General features: G+C 38.9%; 1 protein-coding gene across 1 annotated transcript in view; it reads right to left on the bottom strand.

The window, feature by feature from the left end:
- Positions 1-8,673: 8,673 nt before the first annotated feature.
- MME (membrane metalloendopeptidase) overlaps positions 8,674-27,621 on the bottom strand; it is a 95,499-nt gene continuing 76,551 nt past the window's right edge. The window contains exons 18-23 of the mRNA XM_081085225.1: positions 23,713-23,832; positions 22,118-22,251; positions 21,934-21,999; positions 18,889-18,984; positions 18,454-18,530; positions 8,674-9,924 (exon numbers count right to left, since the gene is read on the bottom strand). Of these exons, the coding sequence (XP_080941351.1) occupies positions 9,825-9,924; positions 18,454-18,530; positions 18,889-18,984; positions 21,934-21,999; positions 22,118-22,251; positions 23,713-23,832 (593 nt within the window). The 3' untranslated portion in view covers positions 8,674-9,824. The remainder of the gene's footprint in view (positions 9,925-18,453; positions 18,531-18,888; positions 18,985-21,933; positions 22,000-22,117; positions 22,252-23,712; positions 23,833-27,621) is intronic.

Below are 27,621 nucleotides of genomic sequence, written 5' to 3'. Positions count from 1 at the left end.
AATAGTAATTATTTTTGACCAAATTTTATAGTTATATGTTTTTTCTATTAGATGATAATATCTAAGCTTAGCATAATTTTCAAAAATGTAAATAAATATGAAATACTAGAGGCCCAGTGCATGAAATTCATGCACTCAGAGGGGTTCCTCAGCCCGGCCTGTGCCCTCTTGCAGTCTGGGAGCCCTTGGGGGATGTCCAACTGACCCAGGGAGTGGCAATCGGACATCCTTAGTTCTGCCACAGAAGCAGGAGAGGCTCCCATTTCCACCGCTGTACTCGCCACCCATGAGCCCAGCTTCTGCCTGAGCAGTGCTCCCCTGTGGGATTGCATTGACCACCCGGGGGCAGCTCCTGTGTTGAGCGTCTGCCCCCTGGTGGTCAGTGTGCATCACAACCGGTTGTTCCACTGTTCAGTCGATTTGCATATTAGCCTTTTATTATATAGGATTATATAATGAATGTTTACATATATGGTTTTTTCTATAACTGCTATAATAAATTACCACAAACTTAGTGGCTTAAAACACATTTATTATTAATTTTTAAGTACATTTTTATTGGTTTCAGAGAGGAAGGGAGAGGAAGAGAGAGAGAGAAACATTGATGATGAGAGAGAATCATTGATCATCTGCCTCCTGCATGCCCCACACTGGGGATTGAACCTGCAACCTGGGCATGCGCCCTGACCGGGAATCAAACCGTGACCTCCTGGTTCATAGGTCAATGCTCAACCACTGAGGCAAAACACATTTATTATTTGAGAGTTCTGCAGGGCAGAAATCTGACAGGAGTCTCCTGGGGCCATGGGCAGGGCTGTGTTCCTCCTGGAGGCTCTGGGGCGGGATTTGTTCCTTGTCCTCTGCAGCTCCCAGAGGCTGTCTACAGTCCTGTGAGCCACAGCTGGCCAAGCACTCACCTCACATCTCTCTGGCCTCTCTCCCTCTCTCTTCACTGTTAAGAACCCTAATGACTACCCTGAGCCCCCTTGGATAACCCAGGATAATCACCCTCTGTATGTCAGCTGATTAGCAACCTTAATTCCATTTGCAACCTTTAATTCCCCTTAGAAATGTGTCCTGATTTCTACAGGTTCTGGAAGTTAGGATGTGAACATATTTTTTTATGGGGGGGGGGGGGCGGCGGAGAAGGAGAGGGGTAATTATTCTACCTTTTACCTAACTAGGTGACAAAAGTATGTCTACATTTTTATACTTTGCTTCTGAGCAAGCTAAGTTTCAAAGAAGTTAGCTTTTCTAAGGTCTCTGGGCCAATGATATATTTGTGAGACAAGTAATGGTGCTTGCCTAAACTATTTTCCCCAAAATTTTAATCATCTCTTTCAGAATTTCAATTTTGTTCTGAGTGTGTTCTACCTTTTGCTCTTTTGATTTTTTGAGAACTTCTCTGCTATTTAAAAGGTTGCATGTTTTGTACCTTTTCTGTTTCATGAGTATCTAGTGAGAAAAATGATTTAAAAGGGATCAAGTAAGTGACTCACCTACAGTAAAATAAAAGACAATATGGTAAATTAAAAAAAATAAAATTCTAGTCTTTTAGCCAAAACTCCTTATGCTTTTAAAAACTCACAGGCTTAATTAGCATCAAGGAAAAGTCAGAGGTAATGATCAAAGTATTAAACTTCAATGCAGCTGAAAACATAATTTTTTGGCAGCTGATACAGCATCCTTCCCAGAGAGGTATATGTGATTATGACCATTTCAAAGAGGAGGAAATTGAGGCTTAGAGGAGCCAAATGTTGCATGTAGCCAAGCTTTGACCTTGAGTGTCCCTGAGTCTAGCTGGCTCTCCCTGCATTTGAATTTTTCCATGACACCATGCCCTGGTTTCTCTGCACGAAGGTATCTTTTGCAATCTCCAAGGAATTTGGTTTGCAAAACATTCCATCTGCCTGTCTTCTGATTTTGAGGAGGCCTTGATCCCAACTCTGATTTTAATCCTGAGACACGAAAATGCAGGGAACTAGTTATTTGCTCTGGGCAGTGATTTCACAATAGGACCGGACTAAGAGTAGACTTCTAAATCCCCAGGAAGAAGACAAATACTATCCTCATCATTCAACTTCTAGTAAATGTGAGCAGTGCACAGGACTTCTATCAAAGTGAAATGATAATGAGTACACTTTGAGAATAGCATAGAATATTTAAATACATAGGAATACTTCTTTCTTGGTACAAAACATGTTGAAGAGCCAACTGTGCATAATGGTCAGCAGTCTCAGGGTGTATACTCCCTTTTCTGTTTTTCCAGAACTAGTATTGCTCCATAGAGTAATTGTGTAATTTTGAATACGAGATACACTTAGCCAAAATATGTCCTTGCCTCCTTCTCCAATTGTCAAAATCCCATCCATACTCTCAAATGCAACGTAAATGTTACTTTCTCCAGAATGTCTTTGGCATGCTAGGAATCAAAATTTCCCTGACTTCTCAATTTTTTTTTCCTGATATCTCTTGGCATATCACACATTCTACTACATTTATTTGTGTGTATTTTAATGTCTGCCTTATATTAAAAGGTCAGCAATTTTCATTTTCTAATAACTGTCTAATAGGCCCTTTAACGTGCGATATAGTACATCACACAGAAAAGGTGCTCAATGTTTCATCGGTGAATATGTGAATGGATGTATTGGACAAGTATAATGCCAATCCCAAGAATATTACTTTACCTTGTTTTTCTTTTCAGCTGTTTTTATTTTTGCTTCTAATATAGTACCTTGAACATAGATGTTTGCTGATACAATTAAAATACTTAATGTTCTTTTAAAAATATCAAAAGCTTATGTAAAGTAATAAAAGTAATTGAAAATATTTTTTGTTCATTTTTCTTTAAAGATATATGTTTTGGGAATGATGACCTACAAATGTGTTGATCTAAAATACTCTTTAGGTAGAGCGCTCTGATGGTAAGTTTATGTAGATTTTGGTCTTCAACATTCGTGGTTTGGTCCCTGGCCTTATCACTTACTGTGTGAATTTGGACAAATCTGTGAAGTGAAAATTCACCACTTGTAAAATCAGGAGTACTAACATTAACTCACAGGTTAGCTATATTAAATGGAAAGTCTCTACAAACAGCTAGATTTTATGCCTCACTCAACAAAAATAAGGATGATTTCTTTTCCTTTCCACTCTCTTTTGTTAATAGTTTTTAATTTTCTTAAGTATTAAATCTAACCAAAATGCATAATGTCTTCATTGTGCTCACACAAAATTAAAGTCGACACATAACATTTTAACATGCACAATCCAATCCACACTGAGATGTTTTGCAAAGCGCTCAAGGAGTATCTAGTATCATGAGTGTTTAGACATCTGTTTCTTATCCTCTCCCTTCTAGGAATGGTGTTTTTCTTTTGGGAAACTCCCCTTCTCTGACTCTGTAGGAGTTCAAGGATCATCATTTCTATACCCTCCCCCCTTCTTCATGCCCTACCCACAGGGGTAGGCATGTTTCCTAAATGGCCAATCAGATTTCCTCTAGGGTTTAACAGACTGCAGTTAGAGTGATCCTTCCCCTGGAAAGGAAGCAGAACATCTTCGAGCCTGGGTGTGGTTGACCATCATTTTTAAAAATTTTATATTTTTATTGATTTTAGAGAGGAAGGGAGAAGAGAGATAGAAACATCAATAATGAGAAGATCATTGATCAGCTGCCTCCTGCTCGCCCCCCACTGGGGATCAAACCCACAACCCTGGCATGTGCCCTGACTGAGAATCGAACCATGACCTTCTGGTTCATAGGTCGACACCCAATCACTGAGCCACACTGGACAGGCCTTCATGGCTTTCTTTTGGAGAAAGCCAGTCTGCAACAGTCATGTCGACACATGGAAGGAAGGCCAAATTACTCACACATGCCCAGGTTTGGTAGTGTTGGCTCAACAAAGCCCCTAGTTCTGGCTAAACCAGAAAATGTTTGATTTTCACATTTGCAACCAAAGTCGAATATAAGCACATATAACTAGTGAGTCACCTGGGATTAGCTGTCTCCTTCTGCCTCCTCCCTGTTCAACCTCTAAATTTTAGCACCTGACACCCAGGTAAATCATGGTGCCTACCAGGTGGAACATTCAGGTCTGATCACGGTATAATTTACTGGCTCCTATTTCACATTATAGGTTGTATCCTTAACCTTAGTCAGGGTTTGACAGATGCTAGGATTTTGTAGGGAGGGAGACCAGGTGGGAGAGTGTGGCCAGATCAGTGAACCCTTCAGCATTTCAGAAAACACACACACACACACACACACAAACAAACCTTGAGAGTACAAGGCTTTGTTCTCACAGAACCACCTCAAGCACCATCAGCAGAAGGTCCACCAAATGTCCCTGCTCTGTGTTAAGCAGCGTGTTTCAAAGCCACTTCATAAAAGTGAGATCTGGCCTGTTGGGGTGTGGGGAAGGGAGAGCTGCTGACCAAACTCCATTGGCTGGATTCCTTAAGATACAAAACTGAACAGCTTCTTAAATAAATGAACACATCTTAAATTCAATGGAATTATGTTTCAATTTTGTGGTCAATTTCCCCCTCATTTCCCTCCCTTCCATCTTTTCTCCCTTACTACCTCCTTTCTTCCAAACAACATTTTTTAGATGACTTTTAAAATGTAATGTTTCAGCCCTAGCTGGTTTGGCTCAGTATGTAGAGTGTCGGCCTGCGGACTGAAGGGTCCTGGGTTCAATTCTGGTCAAGGGCACATGCCCAGGTTGTGGGCTTACTCCTCAGTAGGGGGCGTGCAGGAGGCAGCAGATCAATGGTTCTCTCTCATCATTGATGTTTCTATCTCTCTCTCCCTCTTCCTTCCTCTCTTAAATCTCTATATCTATCTATCTATATCTATCTATCTATCTATCTATCTATCTATCTATCTATCTATTAAATGTAATGTTTCAGCTTACAGAAATATTTAAAATTCAGGGGGGGAAAGGAACTAAGAATCACCTATATCACACCACTCAGAGATATTCCCTATTAATTTTTGGTTATATTCTTCCAACTTTTTCTATGCAGCAATATTTTAACATAGTTGACATTCTAATGAATATCCAACATTGCATTCTTTTCATATTTTCTTTGTACAAATGTAAATGTTTGCTCCTGTTTAGTTTTCTCTCCCCCTTTCTTCCATATTATAGACAAAACTGCAATAAACATTTTATCAATACATATTTGATGCTGTATTTCAGGGGACAGGGCATGGATAGTGTGTGTGTTGTGAGATTTTCACCAAGGCGATGATAATCGAGATACTTGATCCCACTTTCATCTTCCTGGATATGGAGGAAACTTTTAGGATGCATTATAATTTGAGATGATCAGATCAGAGGTGACATCAAGTTCATTTAAAGAGGTAGACTCAGATGTTAACATGAATGATACCTGAAAAAAAATTGTCAGTTTCTGGGTAGAAAGAAAATCCACAAATATACAAATTAGTCACAATGGCTAGACTTCCTAGTCTTTCTACACTGCACAAGCTGCGAGCCCATCATGTCCTGCAGAGCAATGCTCATTTTTCTGCCAGGCTTCCCTTGCACAACCTGATGGTCTGTTTTGTCAAAGAACAAAATAGAAGCACAGTAGTTTGGGTATGGAGTTGAAAATGACAGTAGTGTTTCTCACTGATTTAGAGGACATGCAAAATGCAAAGGTGTTGGAATTAAGACAACACTGTTAAAAATAGATTAGAATACAATAAACGTGTGCCACTTTGGCACCAGCCATGGATGGTTCCTCTCTTCAGCTCATCAACCAAAAGTCAAGTACCTCAGTCCAGGGACTGTGCACAAAGACACTTCTGTTTTCTGCCTAAGTTATCTGATTAGGTCTGTGACTCCCTACAGCATTTGGCAACCTTTTCATTGAACTTTTTAAAAGAAATCAGGACAGAACACTATGGTATCTTTGGAAGAATGGGTTGGTAAAAACAAGAAAATATTGGTAAAATCCTATATAATAAAAGCCCAGTGACAGAATGGCGGAAAAACGGGTTGACCAGTTGCTATGACACGCACTGACCACCGGGGGGGGCGGGGGCAGACACTCAATGCAAGAGCTGCCTCCCGGTGATCAGTGCACTCCCACAGTGGGAGCGCCACTCAGCTGACTGGGAAGAATGGTGGTCCTGCAGTGGGAGTAGCTGCTTAGAGGATGGGTCCACAGCTGCTCGGCTGACCGGGATGAGCCCTGCACCAATGCACAAATCTCGTGCACCAGGCCTCTAATAGTTAATATTATTCAATTTAAAAAGATTTAATTTGAAAGCTAGCGGGAAGTGTAAGATTACATTGATAGAATGCTCCATTTGACCTTAAGTTTTCAAGACATACTGGCTGTGGAGGTTGACAGGGGTGGGGAAGGGTGTGGGGTCAGGGAAGCCAGAACAGAGCTGGCTAGGCAATGTTTGTTTTAAATTCTTGAGATTGGAACCTGGTAAAACTTTCTGATTTTCCATCTTTGAGAGGGTGGAGTCTTATTTCTAAATTATCTTCTACTTGGAGAACGCCATCGATGCCAACAGGAATGATGACGGCTTTTGGGAAAACTGTAAGAACAGCACAGACCCTAAACTCCATAAAACTTTGACCCTTTACTTTGGACTATAATGTGGTCTCTTTAGATTCAGGCATTTATGTAGGAGTTTTGAAATTATCTTATCCAGTGGTGGTTCTAACCTGGAGGACAGATTACACATAAGGCAGCATCGCAGGCATTCTCCTTCTCTTGTTGAGAACCACTGAGAGAATAATCAAATCCTCTTTTTTTCTTCAGGTAGGAAAACCAAAGGCCCTAGAAAACAGATCTAATGCCCATGGTCATCTTGTCATTAGTGGCAGAATAGGGCTAGAACAAGAAAGAAATCTTCTCCCAGGGTGGCATTCTTTCCGCCTTGCACCTGGCATCCACACGGGCACTGTAGCCTGGAGGCAGACTCCCTCCCATTGGTTCTCCTGAGAGCTTTCTATCCTAGTCACCGACATAGGTCCCAACTGAGTGTCTCAGCTTTTAGACTCTCTTTGACCAGGAGTCAGCCATGATGGAATTGGATTTATGTGTGAGATTACAGATGGGCCTTATATGATGAACAACTCCAGATGATGGGGAGAGACCATCAGTCCTCATACAACTCAACAACAGTGCTACGTACAAGAACTGATGTCCTTGTGTGCGAGGGATGGGGAAGTATAGCTCTTCTGACTTTGGTCTGTACTTTAACCTCAGAAAATCTGGTATTTCTAGAGAAAGGAGAGTGAGGCACTGAAGAGGGTTGGGTTTCTTCCCCACCCCACCCCCCTCCCCCCCCGACAATTTCACTCAAATCCCTTTATATAGAAAGAAGGCTTATGTTTTAAAGAGCTAGCAGTGGAGAGTCTAGTGTCTTTTTTGTTATTTGCACTAGTCATTCTTCATTTCTGGTTCTTCAGCTGCTGTAACAGGATAGAAATTAAATGACTCAAAGATAGTTGTTCTCTTCAGAGCTGGATGCTCCTATTGCTCTGACTACTATCATTTAGAAATGTTTTCAGTTTAAGAAAATATCCACAGAAACATATTTTAAGTTATTCATCATAATGGCGGTAGTGATAAAGGAGAAAAGGGTAAGAATATCCAGGGTTAGTTTGAAACTATATGTTCAATATTCATAGTAACTTTAGGGAGGACTTGTGGAAATGAGTCTAATAAAATCTCAAGTAAAAAGAGATGGTGAGCCCGGCCTGCATGACTCAGTGGTTGAGCATCGACCTATGAACCAGGTCATGTTGCAGTTCCCCGTCAGGGCACATGCCAGGCTTGTGGGCTCAATCCCCAGATTTCTCTCTCATCATTGATGTCCCTCTCTCCCTTCCTCTCTGAAATCAATAAAACTATATATATATATTTAAAAGATGGTGATATGTAAGCATATTCATAATAGCCCCAACTGGAAACTTCTCAGGTGCATGGATTAACTGTAGTATAGTCACACACTAAAGTATCAGTCAGCAATGAGAATGAGGGATCCACAAACAAATGCACCTCACAAATGTAATGCTGAATCTCACAAATGTAATGCTGAATGAGAGAAGCCAGACACAAAAGAATACATGCTGGTTGATTCTATTTACATAAGAGACAAAAACAGCAAATCTGACGTGTGACATTAGAAGTCAGGGCAGCAGTTGTCCTTGGAGGAGTGAAGTGACGGTTGGGAGCAGGGGTTTCTCGGTGGTTGGTAATGTTTGATAACTTACAGGACTGTGTTCAGTTGGAGAAAGTTCACTGAGCTGCACATTAATGCTTTATGAAATGTTTGTATTTAAGTTATATTTCAATAACACTTTTCAAGAAGCAGGAAAAACCAATAAGCAGGAAAAATACGAAATTTTCAGTTTCATGTTTTGTCAGGAAAAATAAAGATTTTTGGAAGTGTACTTGTTTTGTAAAATATTAATCAAGTAATGAAATGAACTGAAGTCGTGAACAGGATAGGAAAAGAATGTGAAAAGATTGAGCTCCTATCAGAGACTAAACAATCCCCTCCCAGAACTCTAAGCAAGTTAGAAATTTAGCAGCAGGTCTGTTGGAGACGGAGGTACAGAAGCCCCTCTAGTCAAAAAATGCACTTTCCAGAGCTAAATGGCAGCCGCAACAACCATAGTGAGCAGTGGATTCACAATCTCAATTTATTATCAAAATATTTCCATCAGGTAACAAATCTGAAAGGATAAGGAGATGTGGAGCTACATAGATGCAGGTTTGCCCTTTCATTTCAGCCACGGAAGGGACAGGTTGAATTTGGAAAATCCTGCTTGTAAACCACAAGTCTTATGTATCTTTAGACAACCGTCCAATGGCAATGTTTAAGCCAAAGTGTGTACTTAAAGCTTTTCATCAATATGATTGATAAGTTTAAAAAGTCTCAAATGTTCATCTGTACATCGCTTTACAGATCTTGGCTCATAACTATTTATCTCAGTCTGAAACTTCAATAGTCAATGATTACCTATAATAACAATTACTTAGTCATAAATGTAGTCAACAATTAAATATAAAAATTATTTATACATTGCTACAAATTTCTTAAAAAGACCAAGTTTTGACGAGAGAGAGAGAGAGAGAGAGAGAGAGAGAGAGAGAGAGAGAGAACAAGAAATTGCTTAGAAAATTGCAAGAAACCTCAAGAATATGGTTATCAGTCAAAACAGGTACAACAAAACACAGTTTTAGACATTTCATTTTAGCCCTAAGTACTTAAAATAAAATGATCTCAGAATGCATAACTGATGACTGGAAAAGTTAGTTTAAAACTACGTAAGTCCCAAGGCCCCGATACGTATAAGAATTCTTTGGAAGAGATTTGAAGGAGCATAAAGGTTGCAAATATAAATACAAATAAGTACTTCAACAATGTGTTTTTCACTCCCGGGTCACTGATGTGTGTTAGGTGCCAATTGTATTCTTCAACTTTTTCTTTCTTCCTTGGATTAGAAATCCTTCTCTAATAATGGTTACCACTCTTCAAGAGACAACATCACACTGGCAGATCAGACGAGAAACAGAAGTGAACGGTAATACTATCTTTAGAGATTAAGCATTATTTACACAGTGAGAAGTGATTGATTTGATAGACAATAGACGCCCTCATCCCTCCACCCTTTTCTAGAATACCCTAACTTCATTTTTATCCTGATGCTCTCATCTCTGTCAGGTATCCCTGTGCATAATAACAGTGAGCTCTATGGCCCAGTCTCTTGGATAGAGCTGTCCATTTCTGTGGTGTTGGCGAGTCTAGCCAAGGGCTGCACTGCTTCTTTTGAAGATCACCACACCCGGCATTTCTTTTCTGGATTCATGTATGAATTCTTGGAGCAATGAAAGGCTTCTGCAAACTCAGGGGAGTTCTGCAAAGTCCCAATGATCCTGTGAAACAAATGAAAGTCACCATCAGCATTTGACACTCATGTCCATACCACGTGGTAGGGCTATAGCATTTCTCTATTAGGCCAAGTGAGTGAATTTAGAATATAGTTAAAAAAAGGAAAAAAAAGAAAAAGAAACTGGTAGAATGAGTTCATTCTTCTCATTAACAGAATTTTTAGATGGAGAGGTTAACAAAGTATAGGAGTTAAAGGAACAGATGTTGAAGACAGACGGTATGGTTTGAATCCTGGTTATGACTTATTTATTTAGCCTCTCTGTGCCTCGGTTTCCTTTTCTGTAAAATGCATATAATAATAATACTTGGATCTTAAGGTTCTCATGGGGAATTAATTTATAAGCATTCTATACACATTTGTAATATAAATGCATAATTCATATTTGGAATTGTAGTTAATATAAGGAGAGTTTGGTCAAAGAATAAAATCATGACTTTTCATGATATCTTGAAAGGGCTCACATGGTAACTTAAATATAAGAGACTTTAAACAGATATTAGTTGATTTGATTTAATAGGGAAGGCAACAATTATTATCTATTATTCCAAAAGAACTTCATAAATATCAGAAACTGGATCCAGCCTGAATAACTGGAAAGGGCTGGCAAAATGCCAAGCGCTTCTTATCTCTGACCCTGATGGGCAAAACAACAGGGTCCACCCTACCATCGGCACCAAGCAGCATCTGAGGGGAGAGACAGGTCAGTACGGTGATGCAGGGGTGATGTTTTACCATCAACCCGGAAACGCCTCCTTCCCTTCTCTGCCCACAGAGACCATGGCCACACCCACCTTGGGTTGGAAGGAGGAGAGCAGACTGGAGTCGTGTAAGGCTAGGAGCATATGACCTAAGAGTACCTTTTAACCTACTGAGATCTCCAACACAGATGCATTAACATGTATAACTGTGAGCATGTCTGCCCCCTCTAACCCACTCTCCACTCGGCACACAGAGTGATCTTTAAAATATAGATCAAATTCCAGAATTCCCTGACTTAAAACCTTCCAGGCGTTGAAGGAAATTCAACCTCCTCACCACGGTCTCCAACATCCTGATGGATCCAGCCTACCATCCCTGCCTCCTCGTGGTACATTTCCCTTCCTGTTCCTTATGGGGATGACACTGACCTACTTTCCATTCCTTACAATGGCCAAGCTCCTCTTCAAATACTGTCCTTTTTGGGTCCCCCTCCCTGTGCTAGCCCTATCACAGAGTTATTTGTTCTTTATTTCCTGACATACCCACTACACTGTAATCTCTGTGAGGGCAAAATATTATGTCTCCCTTGCTCCTGCTGCACCCCAAAGCCTGGGAGACTGCATGCATATGCAGGACTCAGTACGCACTGGATGAATGAGCCTGTTGCCTGATCATGGCAGTTACATGCAGGAGTGATAGGGCATTATGAAGAAAAACACTGTTTAGTATTTTTGTTGTTTGCTCGCTATTATAGACCAACTGGGATGGAAAGAAAGCATTTCCCTATCCCCATTCTAGGAAAGAAAGACCCATATCCCATTTCTCAAAGTCTGACTTCCTAATGTGTCACTCATGACCCCGTCAACTATCTCTCAATTCCCCAACCTGACTCCCCTAGCTTTCGGGGAGGATGTAAACTTCAGGGAGGAATCCTCCTGGTACGGGGTTGGGGGTCAAGAAGGGATGGAAGCCAGAGCTGGGGAACTGACATTTATTAGTCCACTTGAGAGAGAGAAGGCTGGCCCACTGCCAGGAGCCTGAGGAGGGGCCAGTCCAGTAACGGTGGGTGGTGTGAATGACAGGATATGCCTCCACTCTGAGCAGGGCCCCGATAGGATGGTGTGTGGCTGTTGGGCGACTTTAACATCAATACTCGTGGCTGCTGTGGCCCTTGCCCATGACCATTGGAAGGAGACAGAGCCACCTGACTTCAGATGGAGCCCTCAGACTGTAAGAGTGTCAGCTGTGAGCACAGCAGGGTGGAGGCTCTTCCCTACTTTCTCGGTTCATGTGATGCCTTAGATTCCTGTATAGCCCCAGAAAGGAGTACTCTGAAAACTACTGAAATGTCTCACCTCCTGATGTCCAGTGGGAGCTCAGAGCTTGAATTAATTTGATATAAAAGTAACAATAATAAAAGGGTGTCATTCCTTACATCTGAAAGTTCAGAACAAATTCACTTGATACATGGTCAAAAATGATTGTGTATATAGGAATGAAAGGATTTAGACACCAGGGATTTGTACAGGTCCTTAGTCTATGTTCTAGGCTCATGGAGAGAGCTTTGATTCCTTTACTGCAGGGGTGGGGAACCATTTTTCTGCCAAGGACCATTTGGATATTGATAACATCATTCACAGGCCATACAAAATTATCAAATTAAAAATTAGCCCGCTATATTTGGTCAAATATTCAATTAACTCACCCCTAATGCCTTGGCAGGGCCAGAGCAATGATTTTATGGGCTGTATTTGGCCCGCAGTCCAGACATTCCCCACCCCGGATTTTAATCCAATCCCTTTCCCACTTTAGGAAGCCTTATCTCTGACTGGGGAACAGTCATCACGGTGGCTGACTACCCCACAAGCTTCTGGATGAACTGACAGAAAAGCACCCAAGAGCCACTGACTTGAAGAGCAGCTCTTTTTTGTCTTTATTTTATTAAATATTTTGTCAGCCCTGGCCGGTTTGGCTAAGTGGTTAGAGTGTTGGCCCACGGACTGAAGGGTCATGGGTTCGATTCCCCGGTCAAGGGCATGTACTTCGGTTGCAGGTTCAATCCCCAGCCCTATTCGGGGTTCAAGCAGGAGGCAACCAAGCAATGTGTCTCTCTCATCTCTCTCTCTCTCTCCCCCCCCCCCCCTTCCGCTCTAAAAAAACAATAAGAAAAAAAATCTTCCTTCTTTGGGTGAGGATCAATATAAAAAATAAAATAAAAAAGAAGTATTATTTTCAAAGGATTGTGTCTTAGATATAATTATATGGGACAAGTACTTGAGTCCAAACCTATGACTTCTTCTACATTTCCCTTAAAAGCATTAAGAAAATTAAAAAGGAAAGAACCACACTACAAAACAGGAAGGTGTTCACAGAACATCACTAGCAACAGCAGTCAACCCAACGCACACTCAGCTCTCGGCCTCCATTCCATCTCCTCTCTTTCCAGCCAAAGGCTTCACTTAGATAATTTGATTCTGAATAAATTAGGCCAACAACATACCTCAGTTTAATTTACTTTTCTAGGATTCTAGTTACTGCTTGGTTGTTTATAACACCAAATCTTTGGGTGGATGACATAAGTACTCTATTTCAAAAAGTGGATACATTATTAATAAAAAATGAATCCTATCTCTGAGCGTGGGATCACATCGCATTAATATTACATAGACTACTTACATAATTTCATGCTATAAGAAAACTATGTACTTTTTGTTTATAATAACAAAATATAATAAAGGCTTTTATTATTTCTCAAGTGATTTGCTTGAAATGTTTACTTTATTACATAAACTATTTTATTATTCTGCTGCTGTTTATTCTCTTAGCAAATAATCACTTATATTAAAAACATCTATAGATGGAAGGATGGGGAATTGGAAGAAGGTGATCAAAAGGTACAAGCAATTATAGATGTTAGCTGATACTATTGTGGTAATCATTTCATAATATATGTAAATCAAGCAATCATGCTATGTGCCTAAAATTTATATAGTGATGTATACCACTATGTCCTAATAAAACTGGAAAGCATAAAAACAAAAATAACATCTAAGATATATGGAGTTGAATATCACTTGACCAAGAATGGACTTTGTATCTTACAACTTATCTGACTACTCCTGTCTGCAATTAACTGGATTTTTGAATTAATGAATGAGCTTTTTGCAATTAATGGGTCCACTGACAATTTTTTATTACTTCTTTTAAATGAATGACTTGGCTACAAGATTAACTAGCTTCATTCATGAATAAACTATCCAATCTTTGCCATTAACTAAGATTCATAATTCTTTTAAAGTAGGGTCACATTGATCAGCATGTGTTCCACTATAAATTGGTAAAGAAGTAAAGAGATTCTGAGGTAAGGGCTGAAAATTAATCATTACTAGTGGGAATTCAACAAGGCTCACTGAAATCCACTGATATTTACAAAATATCAGAAACCAATGCTAGTACTTAAGATAGATGGAGAAAACCTCAGTATTTCAAAGAAGGTTTAGCTTAAGCATGCTAAATCATGGAATCATAAAGAACAAAATAGCCATGGTACTTGAAAATCCTATATAATAAAAGCCTAATATGCTAAGTGTCTGGTCATCAGGTCGTTTGTTCAACCAATCAAAGTGTAATATGCAAATGAAATGCTCAGACCGCTCAACCGCTCTCTATGACGTGCACTGACCACCAGGGGACAGACAGTTGACTGGTCAACCAGTCACTATGACATGCACTGACCACCAGGGGGCAGACAGTTGACTGGTCAACCAGTTGCTATGATGTGCACTGACCACCAGGGAGCAGACGCTCCAACCAGTAGGTTAGCTTGCAGGTGGGGTCTGGCTGATTAGGACTGAGTGAGATGGGCTGGACACTCCCTGGAGCCCTCCCACAGTCCTGCCTCGGCTGGCCAACCTCCCGCATCCCTCCCCAGCCCCAATCATGCACCGGTGGGGTCCCTTTGCCTGGCCTGCACCCTTTCACAATCCAGGACCCCTCGGGGGATGTCGGAAAGCCAGTTTCATCCCAATCCTGCAGGCCAGGCAGAGGGACCCCATTGGTATATGAATTTGTGCACCGAGCTTCTAGTGTCTGCATAAAACCCTAGAAAGGATATTCTTTCAAAAGAATTAGAAAGTTGTGGAAAATATTTCTTGCTTTATTAGTTGGGTTTGTTCTCTGAAGTTTTTTTTTTTTTTCTGACTAGAAAAATATCAAGCAATCTAAGCATCTAAATTAGCACCATTACTATTTAGGTAGAATACAACACAGGTATAATTTGGTCTATTTTGACTTGCTTTGAAAATATTACCATATCTTCTATATTATGTAGGAATATTCCATCTAAATAACTTTATAAACACATTTACAGCTTATGTAGTAAATATTATCATAACAACCATTCCCTGAAGTGACTGAAAGAAGTCATTAAACTGCAAATTCTGGAATATCAAGGGGAAATGTTTTGTTTTAAATACGAATAGTTTAGAAGCTCATTTAAAAGTACATAAGACTTTAGTTAGAAAGAATAGAACAAGTATAGCTTAGACCTAACAAATTATTTTATAGATTTAGCTCTATCTCAAATATAATTCACCTTTTTGTTTTCCATACTGCGACTGTGTAAGCATAAGAGTAAAAACCTCCTATGTTTCAAGCATGTCTACATAAACCACTGTACACAATCTTTCAATAGCAACTCCATGTCTCTTAGTTTTCAAAGTTCTTTAAAAAATATGTTTTACTTTGTACAGCCAGGAAGCAGCCTGTTTCCAAAACTAAATGTAACCTCAACCTTTTGCCAAGGAAATCCCTTTACCTCCAGAGAAAATAATTTCCTTGACAAAGGGTTGGCATTCCATTTACCCTTTAAAAAACAACACATACTTCTCTTATTATGAATGAAAAATAGTCACAGAGACATCTTTTGGGTCAGAAAAAAGAAAATGAAAGTTGCAAATAATTTTACGTATTTATACTAAATACATATTTTTACAAATACAAAATTCTACAGCTAATTATATTAAAACTATTTCCAGTTTATAATTGGTGGTAGAAAAGTTACATAGTTACCTACATGTCACTTAACCAGCAATCAGTGATTAACATGTTGAACTATCCAGACATAAGAAATGAACAACAGAACGTACTTGACCGTCAGGAAAGGTGGAATGTTGCAAAGTCCATATGCTTTATTCACAGAAATTCTTATTCTGCTCATACCTTTCTTATTTAAAACCAATCCTAGTACCAGTCTTCAAACACAAATATGAAGTAGGCATGTCAGAAACATTAACATTAATCCTCCTAACAACTCTCATAATTTAATCCTCATTTTATATATCAAGAAATTGAGACCCAGAGGTTAAGTAACAGTTTGTAAATGGCAGAGACATGGTTGGAATTTAAGGGTTTCTTACTTCAAAGCTTACGTTCACTTTTTAGCAGAAAAGCTAAAGGATGTTTTCGGAGCTAATCAGAATGGGGGAATGGGATGGCCAAAAGCAGGCAATGGAGTAACAGGAAAGAGAATTAGGGAAGAAACAAATAGAAAAACACTAGTAAAGAGCCAAAATCAAAATTCGAAAAGCATCACCATCAGTGGCTTTAGTGTAGGAATAAATAGCTCCCCATACACTAGCTTTGGAGGACTTCACTAAACTAATAAACAGTGAAACCATAACTATTAGTCATAACAATAGTCTGTGTCATCAAGAAAAAACACACACCGTTTTGTTCAGAATGTTGTGTTAGTAAGGCAGGAAGGTAGAAAATATATTTTAAACAGAGAAGTTTTTAACCTAGTGGTTAAGATAAAAATGTTAATACTCAAGAGACAAAATTTAGCTATCAAATAATTAATTTGCAGTCTCCTTTCTCCAAGGACCCCAGATGTAACAGGTATTACAATAATGTTACTTAAATTTACTTAGGTTTTTATGGATATACTAGAGACCCAGTGCACAGATTCGTGCACCAGTGGGGTCCCTTTGGCCTGGCCTGCAGGGATCAGGCCAAAACTGGCTCTCTGAGAGAAACTGGGTCCTGGGTTGTGAGAGAGCGCAGGCCAGGCCAAGGGACCCCACTGGTGCAGGATTGGGGCTGGGGAGGGACTGCGGGAGGGCTCCAGGGCATGTCTGGCCCATCTTGCCCAGTCCCAACTGGCCAGACCCCAGATGCAAGCTAACCTACTGGTCAGAGCATCTGCCCCCTGGTGGTTAGTGCATGTTATAGCTACCGGTTGAACAGTCGCTTTGGCTTTTATATATATAGATGCTTTAGGCCATAGGGATATGTGTGGCAGAACTTCAAAATTCAATTGTTATGGTGGTTACTAATTTGCATGAGCTTATAACTGCTCTCTATTATCCTCAGAGAGCAATTATAAGATTCTTACATTTTAACTTCCAAAGATTTCAGAATAAAAAAGAGAACTTTTAAAAATTGAAACTAAGTCCTAGCAGGCTTGGCTCAGTGGATAAAGCATCAGCCTGTGGACCGAAGGGTCCCAGGTTTGATTCCAGCCAAGGGCACATACAAACCTGGGTTGCGGGCTCGATCCCCAATGGGGGGCAAGCAGGAGGCAGCCGATCAATGATTCTCTCTCATCATTGATGTTTCTATCTCTCTCTCCTCCCTTTCTCCCTGAAATCAATAAAGAAATATATTAAAAAAAATTGAAACTAAAAGTTACTTGGATAAAACATAATGTCAATTGATCTAGTGACTTTTCTTGCTGGTTACCTAAAAAGCAGTTTATTTGGATATCTTAGCAAGACTAAATTTAGCTTGGATTATACACAAAACGAACATACAATAAACAATTGTTGAGTGAATGAATTTTGAAAGAAATGTTAAGGCGAATATAAATGCTGCTGCTGCTGCTGCTAATGATCATATTAGGACAACACGAATTTTTAAATGTGGTATTTTATTGTTTCATATTTGGATGTGGTCTTTCCCTAGGAGTGAATGATACGGGCACTATGCTCATGTTTATTTAGGAAGTGCTTTTGAAATTCAGCCCATTAGTTCCCTTTTGTTTTCAGACTCTGTTTTCCAATCACCCTACAAAATTTTAAATTTATTTTTCAGATAGTCTTGCCTGAGAAAAGTTGTTGCTGATCAGAACGGTTGAAGTCCCTGTGGAGCGGGTAGCATTAGGAATTTAGTCCTAAAACAGCTAGATAGGGATCTAGGCTTTCACATTCAAATGCTGGTTAGAGTGATTCTCTTTCAATCCAATGTTCTCAAAGATTTTCTGATTTGAGAAGGGTTTTAGATTCTTCTAACTCATTCTTCCACCATGCAGAGCATTTTAATCCATCATCCTTGACAGGTTGTTCTCAGACCTCTGCTTCAAGGTACTCTCTCCTGGAGCTTTGGAGATAACTTTATTCCATGACGTACAAGCTCTAATTACTGGAAAGTTTCCCTTTATGCTGAACGAAAATCTTTCTTTGGCATAGCTACTCATGGGTCCTAAGCCTAAACCTTTTACAGCCTTTTAGAAATGTCTTGTGCTACCTTTAAATAGAGCCACTGTTCTGAGGTGACATCTTTATTGGAATTCATCAAGCACTGAACCCCGGTCACATATATTCTGAGGAATAGAGCAGTGAAGGCTATGCTTGTGTAAACATGACATTTACCTGATCTGCTCTGTTGATCCCATCTGTAACCCTCAAAAGAGAAGAAAACAACAACACTGGATTTCCAAATTTTATAGAGTCAGAATTAGAAAAGGCCAATTTCCAAACTCAGAACTAATGGAGCCAATATTAGAGCACCTTGGCTGCTGTTCAAATCCACATACCTGAAATTGCCTGGACTGTGGACATCTGTTTTAATGGAGTTGACTGCATACTCTGGCCTGTAGGTCCCACACCACACCTAGCATAGGAATAGAAAAAGGAAATTTTGTGCTTAAGTTTAATCAAGGATACTAGTTACTTGTTTGGGCAGGCTGAGAAAAAAGCAAACTTCCTACTACAAAAATTAAATTGGAATTCTGCATTCCTTAACCGTTTACTCTTTAAATACTGTTCAATGATAGGCAACCAGGAGCATAATTATCATTGATATAATCTGACAGTCTGTTATACTGACAGACTGACAATAAAATTTAGTCAAGTCAAACGATCTGCCACAATTGATTAAATCAAGAAAACTCAGCATGCATTATCTAACTTACTATAAAATTATAACTCAAAATGATTTTCATATCTATCAATCAAGAATAGTAGCATACCTGAGCAAAGTTCAAAAAGAAGAGTTGTTTGTGATTTAGGTCAAGTCCAGGAAGTAATTTTTCTTCACCATTCTTTTTAACATAATTTTGATAGGCCTAGGCAGGTAGTGAAACAGAAACATGATGTTTAGCATTTACAAATTTATATATAAATCTATACAAAAGACCATGTAACAGGAAATTAACTTTTTGTATCAGAATCATCATAATATACTTAGATATGGCAACCTACAACTATTTCATGGATTAGAAAGAAAACTAGAATTCATTTACAAATGCTTTGAAAAAGCAGGATAATGATTAACAAATGAGAAGAGTTCAGCACACATCAAATGACCAACAAATGTCAGTTATCAATGGATGGCTTAAATAAGCAATGAAAAGCTTATGTAAATGTTGTTCTACTGATAGATGGATAAGTCCAGCTAGTTGGAAGAATGAATTGCCAAGAGAGTCTGTAATTGCTATATTTAGCTTAGTTACTACTCTTAGCAAAATATACTCATAGCAGACTTTGTTTGGGTGATTCTTGCCAAAAGTTAAGGGATTCTCTTAAGATCCATTAGAGGCCTAATATCCTATGACTCTAAAAATAAGAATGAGCAATTATTTTGGCTCCCTGAAGACAAGACAAAACAAAGTGAACTTCAGTTACATTAGGAAAAAGGAATTTAGGTTATTTGAATGTCAAAAAGTGATCTCAAATCAAGAGGATTTATGGACACTTGAAAAATGTAGTGTTCTTCTACTTAAATATACTTTAAGAAAGGAATTGACAACTACATTTTTGAGATGAGTCATTTCCAATTTATTACAAAGGAAAGTGACCAATTAGATAAGCAGAAAATATATTTCATTTCTTTCTATTTGCCATTATCATAGATTTATTGAGTCTCTACTAAGTAAAAATGCTGGGTAAATGGGGAATACTTGAGACTGCTCTTTCTTAGGGAGTTCACAATCTAGTAGGGGACAGAGCATTAGATATTATAATTTTTTTTTATAACAAAATATTTGCACAAATTTATTTTGCTGCATTGTAATTCTGTACTTATTCTAGATGGGCATCTCCATGGAAGTACCAACAGCCCGGACTCTGACTGGATTTTTAAATCAGTGATTCTTATTCTGGCAGTATATAAGAATAACTACAGGAGTATTAAGAGTACCAATGCCTTCCTCTTCCAGGCAAGATGGAGTGACAGGGACGGGGTAAACAACACTCCCACTGAAACAACCAAATGATGGAAAAAACATATGAAACAATGGCTTGCATTACACTGGACACTGGGAAAAGGGAGAGTAATCTCTCTGAGATGGTGAACAAATAAGATGAGCCCTGTGATTGCCCCAGCTTATTGCCTTCAGTATTTCCAGGCTACAACATAGAGAAAGGAAAACCCATCAGAGTCCAAGGGACTCCTAGAGTTGAGGACAAAAAGTTCAGGGATACCAAGGACAGGGCACTGAAGAAGAGAAAACTGCATGGATAAGAGGATCTCAAGCGATCAGATGGCTCTCTCGAATATTCACCTGAGTATGTGGGTATGCATGTGAGCAAACTACTCAGTACTAGTGAAGGAACCATGGCCAACGATTAGAGATAAAAACGTCTGGTATGCACACCTAACAAAAATGAAAGACCTCAAGATTCACACAGTAGGGTCTTGCCTCAGCAGTGGAGAATAATCGTCTTTAGACCGAGCAATTCCCTCGTCCCACTTAACAAGTTATAGAACCAAGACCCAACAGGACCACCAGACCATTTCTGAGGAATTTAACTGGGTCTTAGAATAAAGCTAAAAGATATAGGAAAGCAAAAATATTCAGCTCTCAAAGATTGTAAAATGCCCAATGTCTGGCATCCAGTAAAAGAAAAACTGCCAAGCATTCAAAGCAGCAGCAATTTACCATCTCCCAGGACTTGACGGGGATTCGTTCTTTAGGAAACTTTGCTGTCAGTGTAATCTCCCAAGTCTCACACTCTGATAATCCATCCATGTTGACTGCCAGGTCACAGGCCCCACTGTCCTCTCTCCCACATAGTTCTGGTGCTTCCTCTTCTTTCCTGATCCAACTACTGAGCCTCTCCTCCTCTTCCTTAACCCACAGTTCATTTATAAATGGTTTATGTTGAACAAATAACCTTACATCCTCATCCACTCCATGGAACATTCGATTCACCTTATCATGGGGAAACCTTATCAAATAGACTCTGCTCCTTCTCCCACATCTGGGCTACCTCAGGGATGGAAGAAGCACTCAACATTACCCTCGCTCCTCATTGTTGCTTTCAAGACCAGTATTTCTCCACTCTTTGTGCAAATCCCTGCTTTTTCTTGTGCATCCTCCTTCAATCCTTGTTTAAATGACCGAGTAATGATATCATTTAGGGAGGGTTCACAGCTTTATCTTTAGCACTGAGACTAGTGCCAAACACAGAGTAAAGCCCTCATTGAGTATTTGTTGAATGCATGAGTTAATGGAAGGCTAAATGAGGATCTAAGGAACTCTTTGTGATAAACTTATCTGGCCATAATAATTTGGATGACTAAAAGGCCATATACCGAAACAGTATCACTTAGTCCTTCAGTGTATCATTGTAAATGAACTGTGGTTTATGCTGATTATAGTTCCTCAACACTTCTTCACTTGTGAAACTGAAGGTCCTGTTTGGTACATGGATCAATGATTCTGAAATAATTCTTTTTATGGGGCCTCTTTTGTCATAAATTTATTTCAGAGATTATTTCTTAGAGAAAGGTTGCCTCCTCTGTGGACTTGCCTATCTCCTTATTTCTGCTGATATAATGCTCCGCGTTCCTTCTTCTCAGCTTCATGTGTTCAGCTCAGTCGCAACTGCATTGTCCCTGCTGGTTAGCATATTTACCATCCCCTTTCTCCTTATATTTTCCATTTTAATCTTTTGTTGCTTACATTATGTGTCTTTTGCAAAAGGCTTTGAATGAGTGAGTGAATGAATGAATGAATGAATATGATAAATATACATCCAACCACTAAAATGGGAAAAATATTATTACTCACTCTGTATGCTTGGCCAATACCTCCATTATCAGCAATGTTTTCTCCCAGGGTATTAATTCCATTGATCTGTTAAAAACAAAAAACAAAAAAGACCCTTAACTACATTCTGATTGTTAAAAAGCATCAGTAATTCACTTAAGATTTGATATATCTAAAACTTTTCAAGAGAATGCTGATGACATACATGCTGTCCACCTGCTAGGTCCCAGGAGAAGTTTCCGTACTGGTACACCATGCATTCGGATTGGTCTTTGAAATTATTTGCAGACTGTTGTGTCCACCAATCAACAAGGTCTCCATCCTTGTTAAAATTTCTGCCTAGAATATATTTATTCAAGTACAATGAGAACTCATTACATCAAAAATTACAATAAGATATTTTTCATTCTAAGTGCCAGAACTGAAATACCACTGTGTGAGAGGACATTAAATTGAACACATAATGAGAGGAACTGTTATTCTTTCTCATTCAGAGTTGATGACATCTGGACTGCCAGGATTTTGTTTGCTGATGTGCCTTAGTGTTAATTCAGATAGTTCACCGACCTGGCTCTTAAGATCTCAGCTGAGGCCGCCAGATAAACATTTCTGAAATAATGCCTTATATCTGTTAGATGGTTTCTACTGAAACCATGTCTGTTTCATTTGGTATTTTGAGATTTTAAAAGGTCAATATTTTCATTCTGGCATTCATTTCATACCTCACACTCTCATGACATATGGTGGACTCAGTTTCCCTCTACTTCAAGTACAAAGAAAAAGTCACCTTTCCTCCTGGAGCTTTCCTGCTAACCCTAAATACATCGATCTTTTCCTTTTGTGAGATATATTTATCGATGTCATTTGATTTGACACTGAGTTTTATTATCATCTTTTTAATAGTTATGCATGATGTAGTAAGAAAATGGCTATGAAGACAAACGAGCTGAACTCACATCCTCGTTCCACCAATTTCTAGCTTTGTGGCTTTAAGTGAGTCTTTTATGTGTCTCTATTTTTTCCCCATTAATAAATGGAAATAGTATTAGTATCTACCTGTGAAGACTACTGTATAGCTCATTGAGTTAACAGATACTTAGTGAGTCCTTTTCAAAATTGTGCCCTTCACATCTCCTTTCCTTTCTCTGGATCTCTAAAGGTCTAGTTAAGGTGTAATTATTTTCTCTTTATTGTTCTCTTTCTATTTTCTTTCTCCTTGCAAACCAATATTTGGCATAGCTTCAACTATCACCTCTTTACATATCTCCTGACTTTACTACGTTTCTTCTCAGTTTCACTGAAACTCTAAATCTATTTGGCCAATCAAAAAACCATTTTGTATTATGTAAATATTTAAGCGCCCACTGTTTGCAAGGCCTAAACTAGGTAGTAGGTTAAGATGAAGAAAAAAAAAAAGAAGAAGAAGTCATACACCACAAGCGGTTTAGGACTCTTAGGCTTATGGGCACCTTAATGTTTAATTTTTTATATCTCATTTTAAGATGTAGACCTTGCCCTCTGAAAGTCTGGAGAACTAAGACATAAAAACTCATAAAATAAGACTAAATATTATCATCAGTGTTTTCTCAATGTGAATATTTGCTTTATTCTGTCAGGCCTTACCTCACTAGAAATTTCTGATCTTCTTAAGCAACAATTTAAAAGGAACACTAAAAGTGTGGTGATTATTAAGCCAGTGATACATGGATGAATGTTATTTTTGTATTGCTAAATTATAATAGCTCTTAATCAGGTTGCTGAGGCTATATCTCCGCCAAAGGAATGTCAAGTGTACTTTACCACTGTCATCGAAGCCGTGGGTAATTTCATGTCCTATGACCATGCCGATGCCCCCGTAGTTCAACGATTTAGACTGCTGGGCGCTGAAGAAGGGGGGCTGCAGGATGCCAGCCGGGAAGACTACAAGGAAAGAAGACGGTTAAGGATTGCTTGTGGCTTTATTTTGGGATGACAGGCCTGGAGTTGGCTTCTTGCCTGCTTAACTGTTTTCTAGTATGTCCCGTTTCATTTAATCACATACAAAAATCTTTTGTGATAGAAACACATGCAAGTCTTTTATTATTGATGATAACAAAGAGTTCATCCCAGAGTGACACCATTAATCTGTGATTTAGAACCATAATCTACTTGACAGTCTTAGTAAGATTGTTTTTTGCCAAAAGGAGTTTAAAGCAAGGGGTAATTATCATCTTCAATCAGAAGGTCTTTCCCCCACTATAAATGTTTGGGGGAAATAGTTACTTAATATCACAAGTATTATTTTTAATGTTAGCTCTAACATTTTACCCAACTTTAATGGCTTACTAAATAATAGAGCCTCTCAGTGGAAGGTATCTCCAATCGCATACCTGTATTTTACTTTCATCAAGTAATCTATGACTGTATATTTCCTTTATGATTGTTGTTCTTGTTCTTTACTGGCCCACCTCCTACCCCCAACACCTCAACTATTAGCCCTTGGAGAGCAGAGATTCGTGTTTGTTTTGAGTTTTTTTCAGTTCACTATCTCCAGCACTTAAAACAAGAATAGTGCCTGGAACATTCTAGGTGCTTAGAAAAGGTGTTAATAACCTTCTATATATATAAAAGCCTAAGCGACCATTACGACTGGTCAACTGGTTGCTATGTCGTGCAATGACCACCAGGGGGCAGACACTTAATGCAGGAGCTTCCCCCTGGTGGTCAGTGCACTCCCACAGCCAACCTCCAGTGGCTGGCCAACCTCCCTCAGCCCCTCCCCTCAGCTGGCCAGCCCTGATGGCCCCAATGGGGACTGGGTGGGACTGGGGGAGATGACCCTGATCGGCCCCAATCTCACTGGCTAGGCCAAGGGACCCCACCCATGCACAAATTCATGCAGCAGGCCTCTAGTAATAAATAAGTGAATAAATTTACTATGGTGTCCTAAAGACTTTAGTAAATAACAATTTTGTAGGTATACTCTGACATATACATTGACTTGTTAACTTTCTACACTTTCTTATTGTTTAAATTTCATGTGTCAAACATCAAACTCCTCATTTTCCCCTGTAAGCCATAACTCTTTTGACTTTATTATTTCTATTCATGGCATTTGAGGGGTCTCAATTCACCTAAAGTGAACATTTTCTGCTTATCTCAGATGCCTCCTTTCTTTTACAAAGTCGTACACAGTCTGCTTAGTAAAAGAATGGATCATAAAAAATAAAAAAGAAAAAAGAATGGATCATGCAACCCAGCTGGGTGTGGCTCAGCAGATGATCATCGACCCAGGAACCAAGAGGTCACTGATTCGATTCCCAGTTAGGGCATATGTCCAGGTTGCAAGCTCGATCCCTAGTAAGGGGCGTGCTGGAGGCAGCCAATCGATGATTCTCTCTCATCGTTGATGTTTCTATCTCTCTCTTCCTCTCCTTTCCTCTCTGAAATCAATAAAAAAGAAAAGAATGGATCATCCACCCTCCCTTCTAGGAGCGGCTCTTCTGTTTTTCTCCTCCTATCAGCCTTACCCACACCATCCTCGTTCACACACTCATTCCTTGCCTTAGAATTTCCTTACCTTAGAATTAATTTCCTAATTGCTCTTACCACTTCCTATCTCACCCACCTATAATGTATCCTAAATCTAATCTATCCTGCAGCAGATTGAAGTGCAACTTGACTCATTACCACTTCCCTGCTAAAAAGCCTTGCACGGCTTACAGCTCTCTAAGGAAACGCCAACGCTTTTGCCTGGTCTGGCCCCACAGCCCTCTCCTACTTGCCCGCCTCCCTCATGCAACTCCCTTTAGTTCACAGTGCTCATAGTTTAGTAACTTTATTTTTCATGTTTGAAAACTCTAGTATCCACCGAATAACTGAAACATTATGTTCTGGAACAAAAAATATCATTAGTATAATATCTAACTGCTTGCAAAGCCACGGGCCACCTCTATGTGGGATACCAGGAGCACATAAGAAGTGCCCTGACCTTAAAAAATTTAATATCTAGTCAACACCGAGTAGCAAATATTGGGGTGAATATAACATAGGTTTGCATGTGTTTCAGGGCTAAAAATTAGATATTTACAGAGACTTTTAAAATACACTGGGCAATCTAAGTGCTCCCCAGACATCTAAAAAAAAAACCTGTAAAGTTGCTATAGCATTCAAAATGACCAAATAACAACAAAAATACTTTTGTCCTTGGTGAATTTTGATGAAAGTTATACCTCATATGTGGCTGCCTAAGCTATCAACAGTGCCAAGAAATAACTTTTAGCTTAAAGTATAAAAATCACGTGTGGTACTTTATAAACTGAAAGTGAACATTATCTCCCACACTATGTACTCTGATTAAAATCCACCCATTATATAAATGCTCTTATGAAACGTGCTAGCAAGACTAAACGTTATCTGTAAAGATCCTGCTGCTTTAATTATACCCTAATATGCCATTCTTCAGGCGAGTGATAAGATTTTTATGGCTCTTATTAAATACTAGTCTTCAAGTTCAGCTTTGCAAATGATGATTTCTCCTTTTTCTCTGTCAGCTAAACCTCTATGATGAGGCTTTATGCCATTAGCCTTATCACTCTTACTAGGAGACTTCACAACTCTTCATAATAACCAACTGCTTAGTTGTGCATATTTTATGGATGTCAACAAGCTAGTTAATTAAATAAGTCATTAGTCCATGAAACAAAAGACTAGGCTTCTCCCTGCTCCCTCCCCCTCACTTCCCTGGTTCATGTTTTTAAGGCTGCAAACAATTCAATTTTACAATCTTTGATATAAAGTTCATGATTATAATTAGGTAACATCAATTTTTGGTATAAAAATTAAATTCTTTTTATATTAAATATTTGGAAATATTTACTCTTAATTTTCAAGTCTGAAAATAAGACTCCTAAGAATGAATGAGACAACTTTAAAAAACTTTCTTATCTCACAATAGTCATGGGCCATCCAGGCTGGATAAACTAAATATAAATAATCTACAGATTTCCTAAAGTTTAAAAAAAAAATTGGGTTGTTAATGAAAAAGGAGAATGCAGCAGAAGAAGTAAGTATTCCCTTCTGACATGATCATTTCCTTGGATGAGATTTTAAGGTTTAATGAGATGATTGAATATTGCCTAGAACTTACAGGGGAATATTTGACAGCAGGAAAGGTTTCCAGAGCTCCATGGAGCAAATATGCAAGGAATAGAAACCAGTGAGTGAATTAAACACTTTCAGTGTGCTTTGCTGCCATGGAAGATAACTATTTTTTAGTTGATGTCAATTGGTGGGGTGCATAAAAATTGGAAGGTAGCCTACATGTATGAATTATGACAAAAGGTAGCAACTGAATTAAAAAGGAGAAATTATTACTATGAATAACTCCCTGTATGATAATAAAACATGCTATTTTTTTTTTTACCATAACATGAGAAAAACAATCCCATGCGATATTGTATGCAATTTAATTGGGGTATTTGTGTGAAGGTGGAAGGGTCATCTATGACACACATGTTATTTTATACCAATTCTAATTCTATAATGCACATGATACCAAATCCATGAAGACAATGTTGCAAACATTATATATTTGTGTATGTACACACACACATACACACTTTTATAAAGAAGTAAGAGGGAAATCAGGACATTCAATTATTTTTAGTTAAGACAATCCTCACTTTGAAGATTTCAATGAATTGTCAAAAGAGAAAACGTTTCATATCA

Source organism: Myotis nattereri (assembly GCF_964212035.1).
Source record: "Myotis nattereri genome assembly, chromosome: 3".
NCBI classification, from domain to species: domain Eukaryota; kingdom Metazoa; phylum Chordata; class Mammalia; order Chiroptera; family Vespertilionidae; genus Myotis; species Myotis nattereri.
Note: the sequence above shows the minus strand (reverse complement) of the source record. Positions and strands in the feature narration are given on the sequence as shown.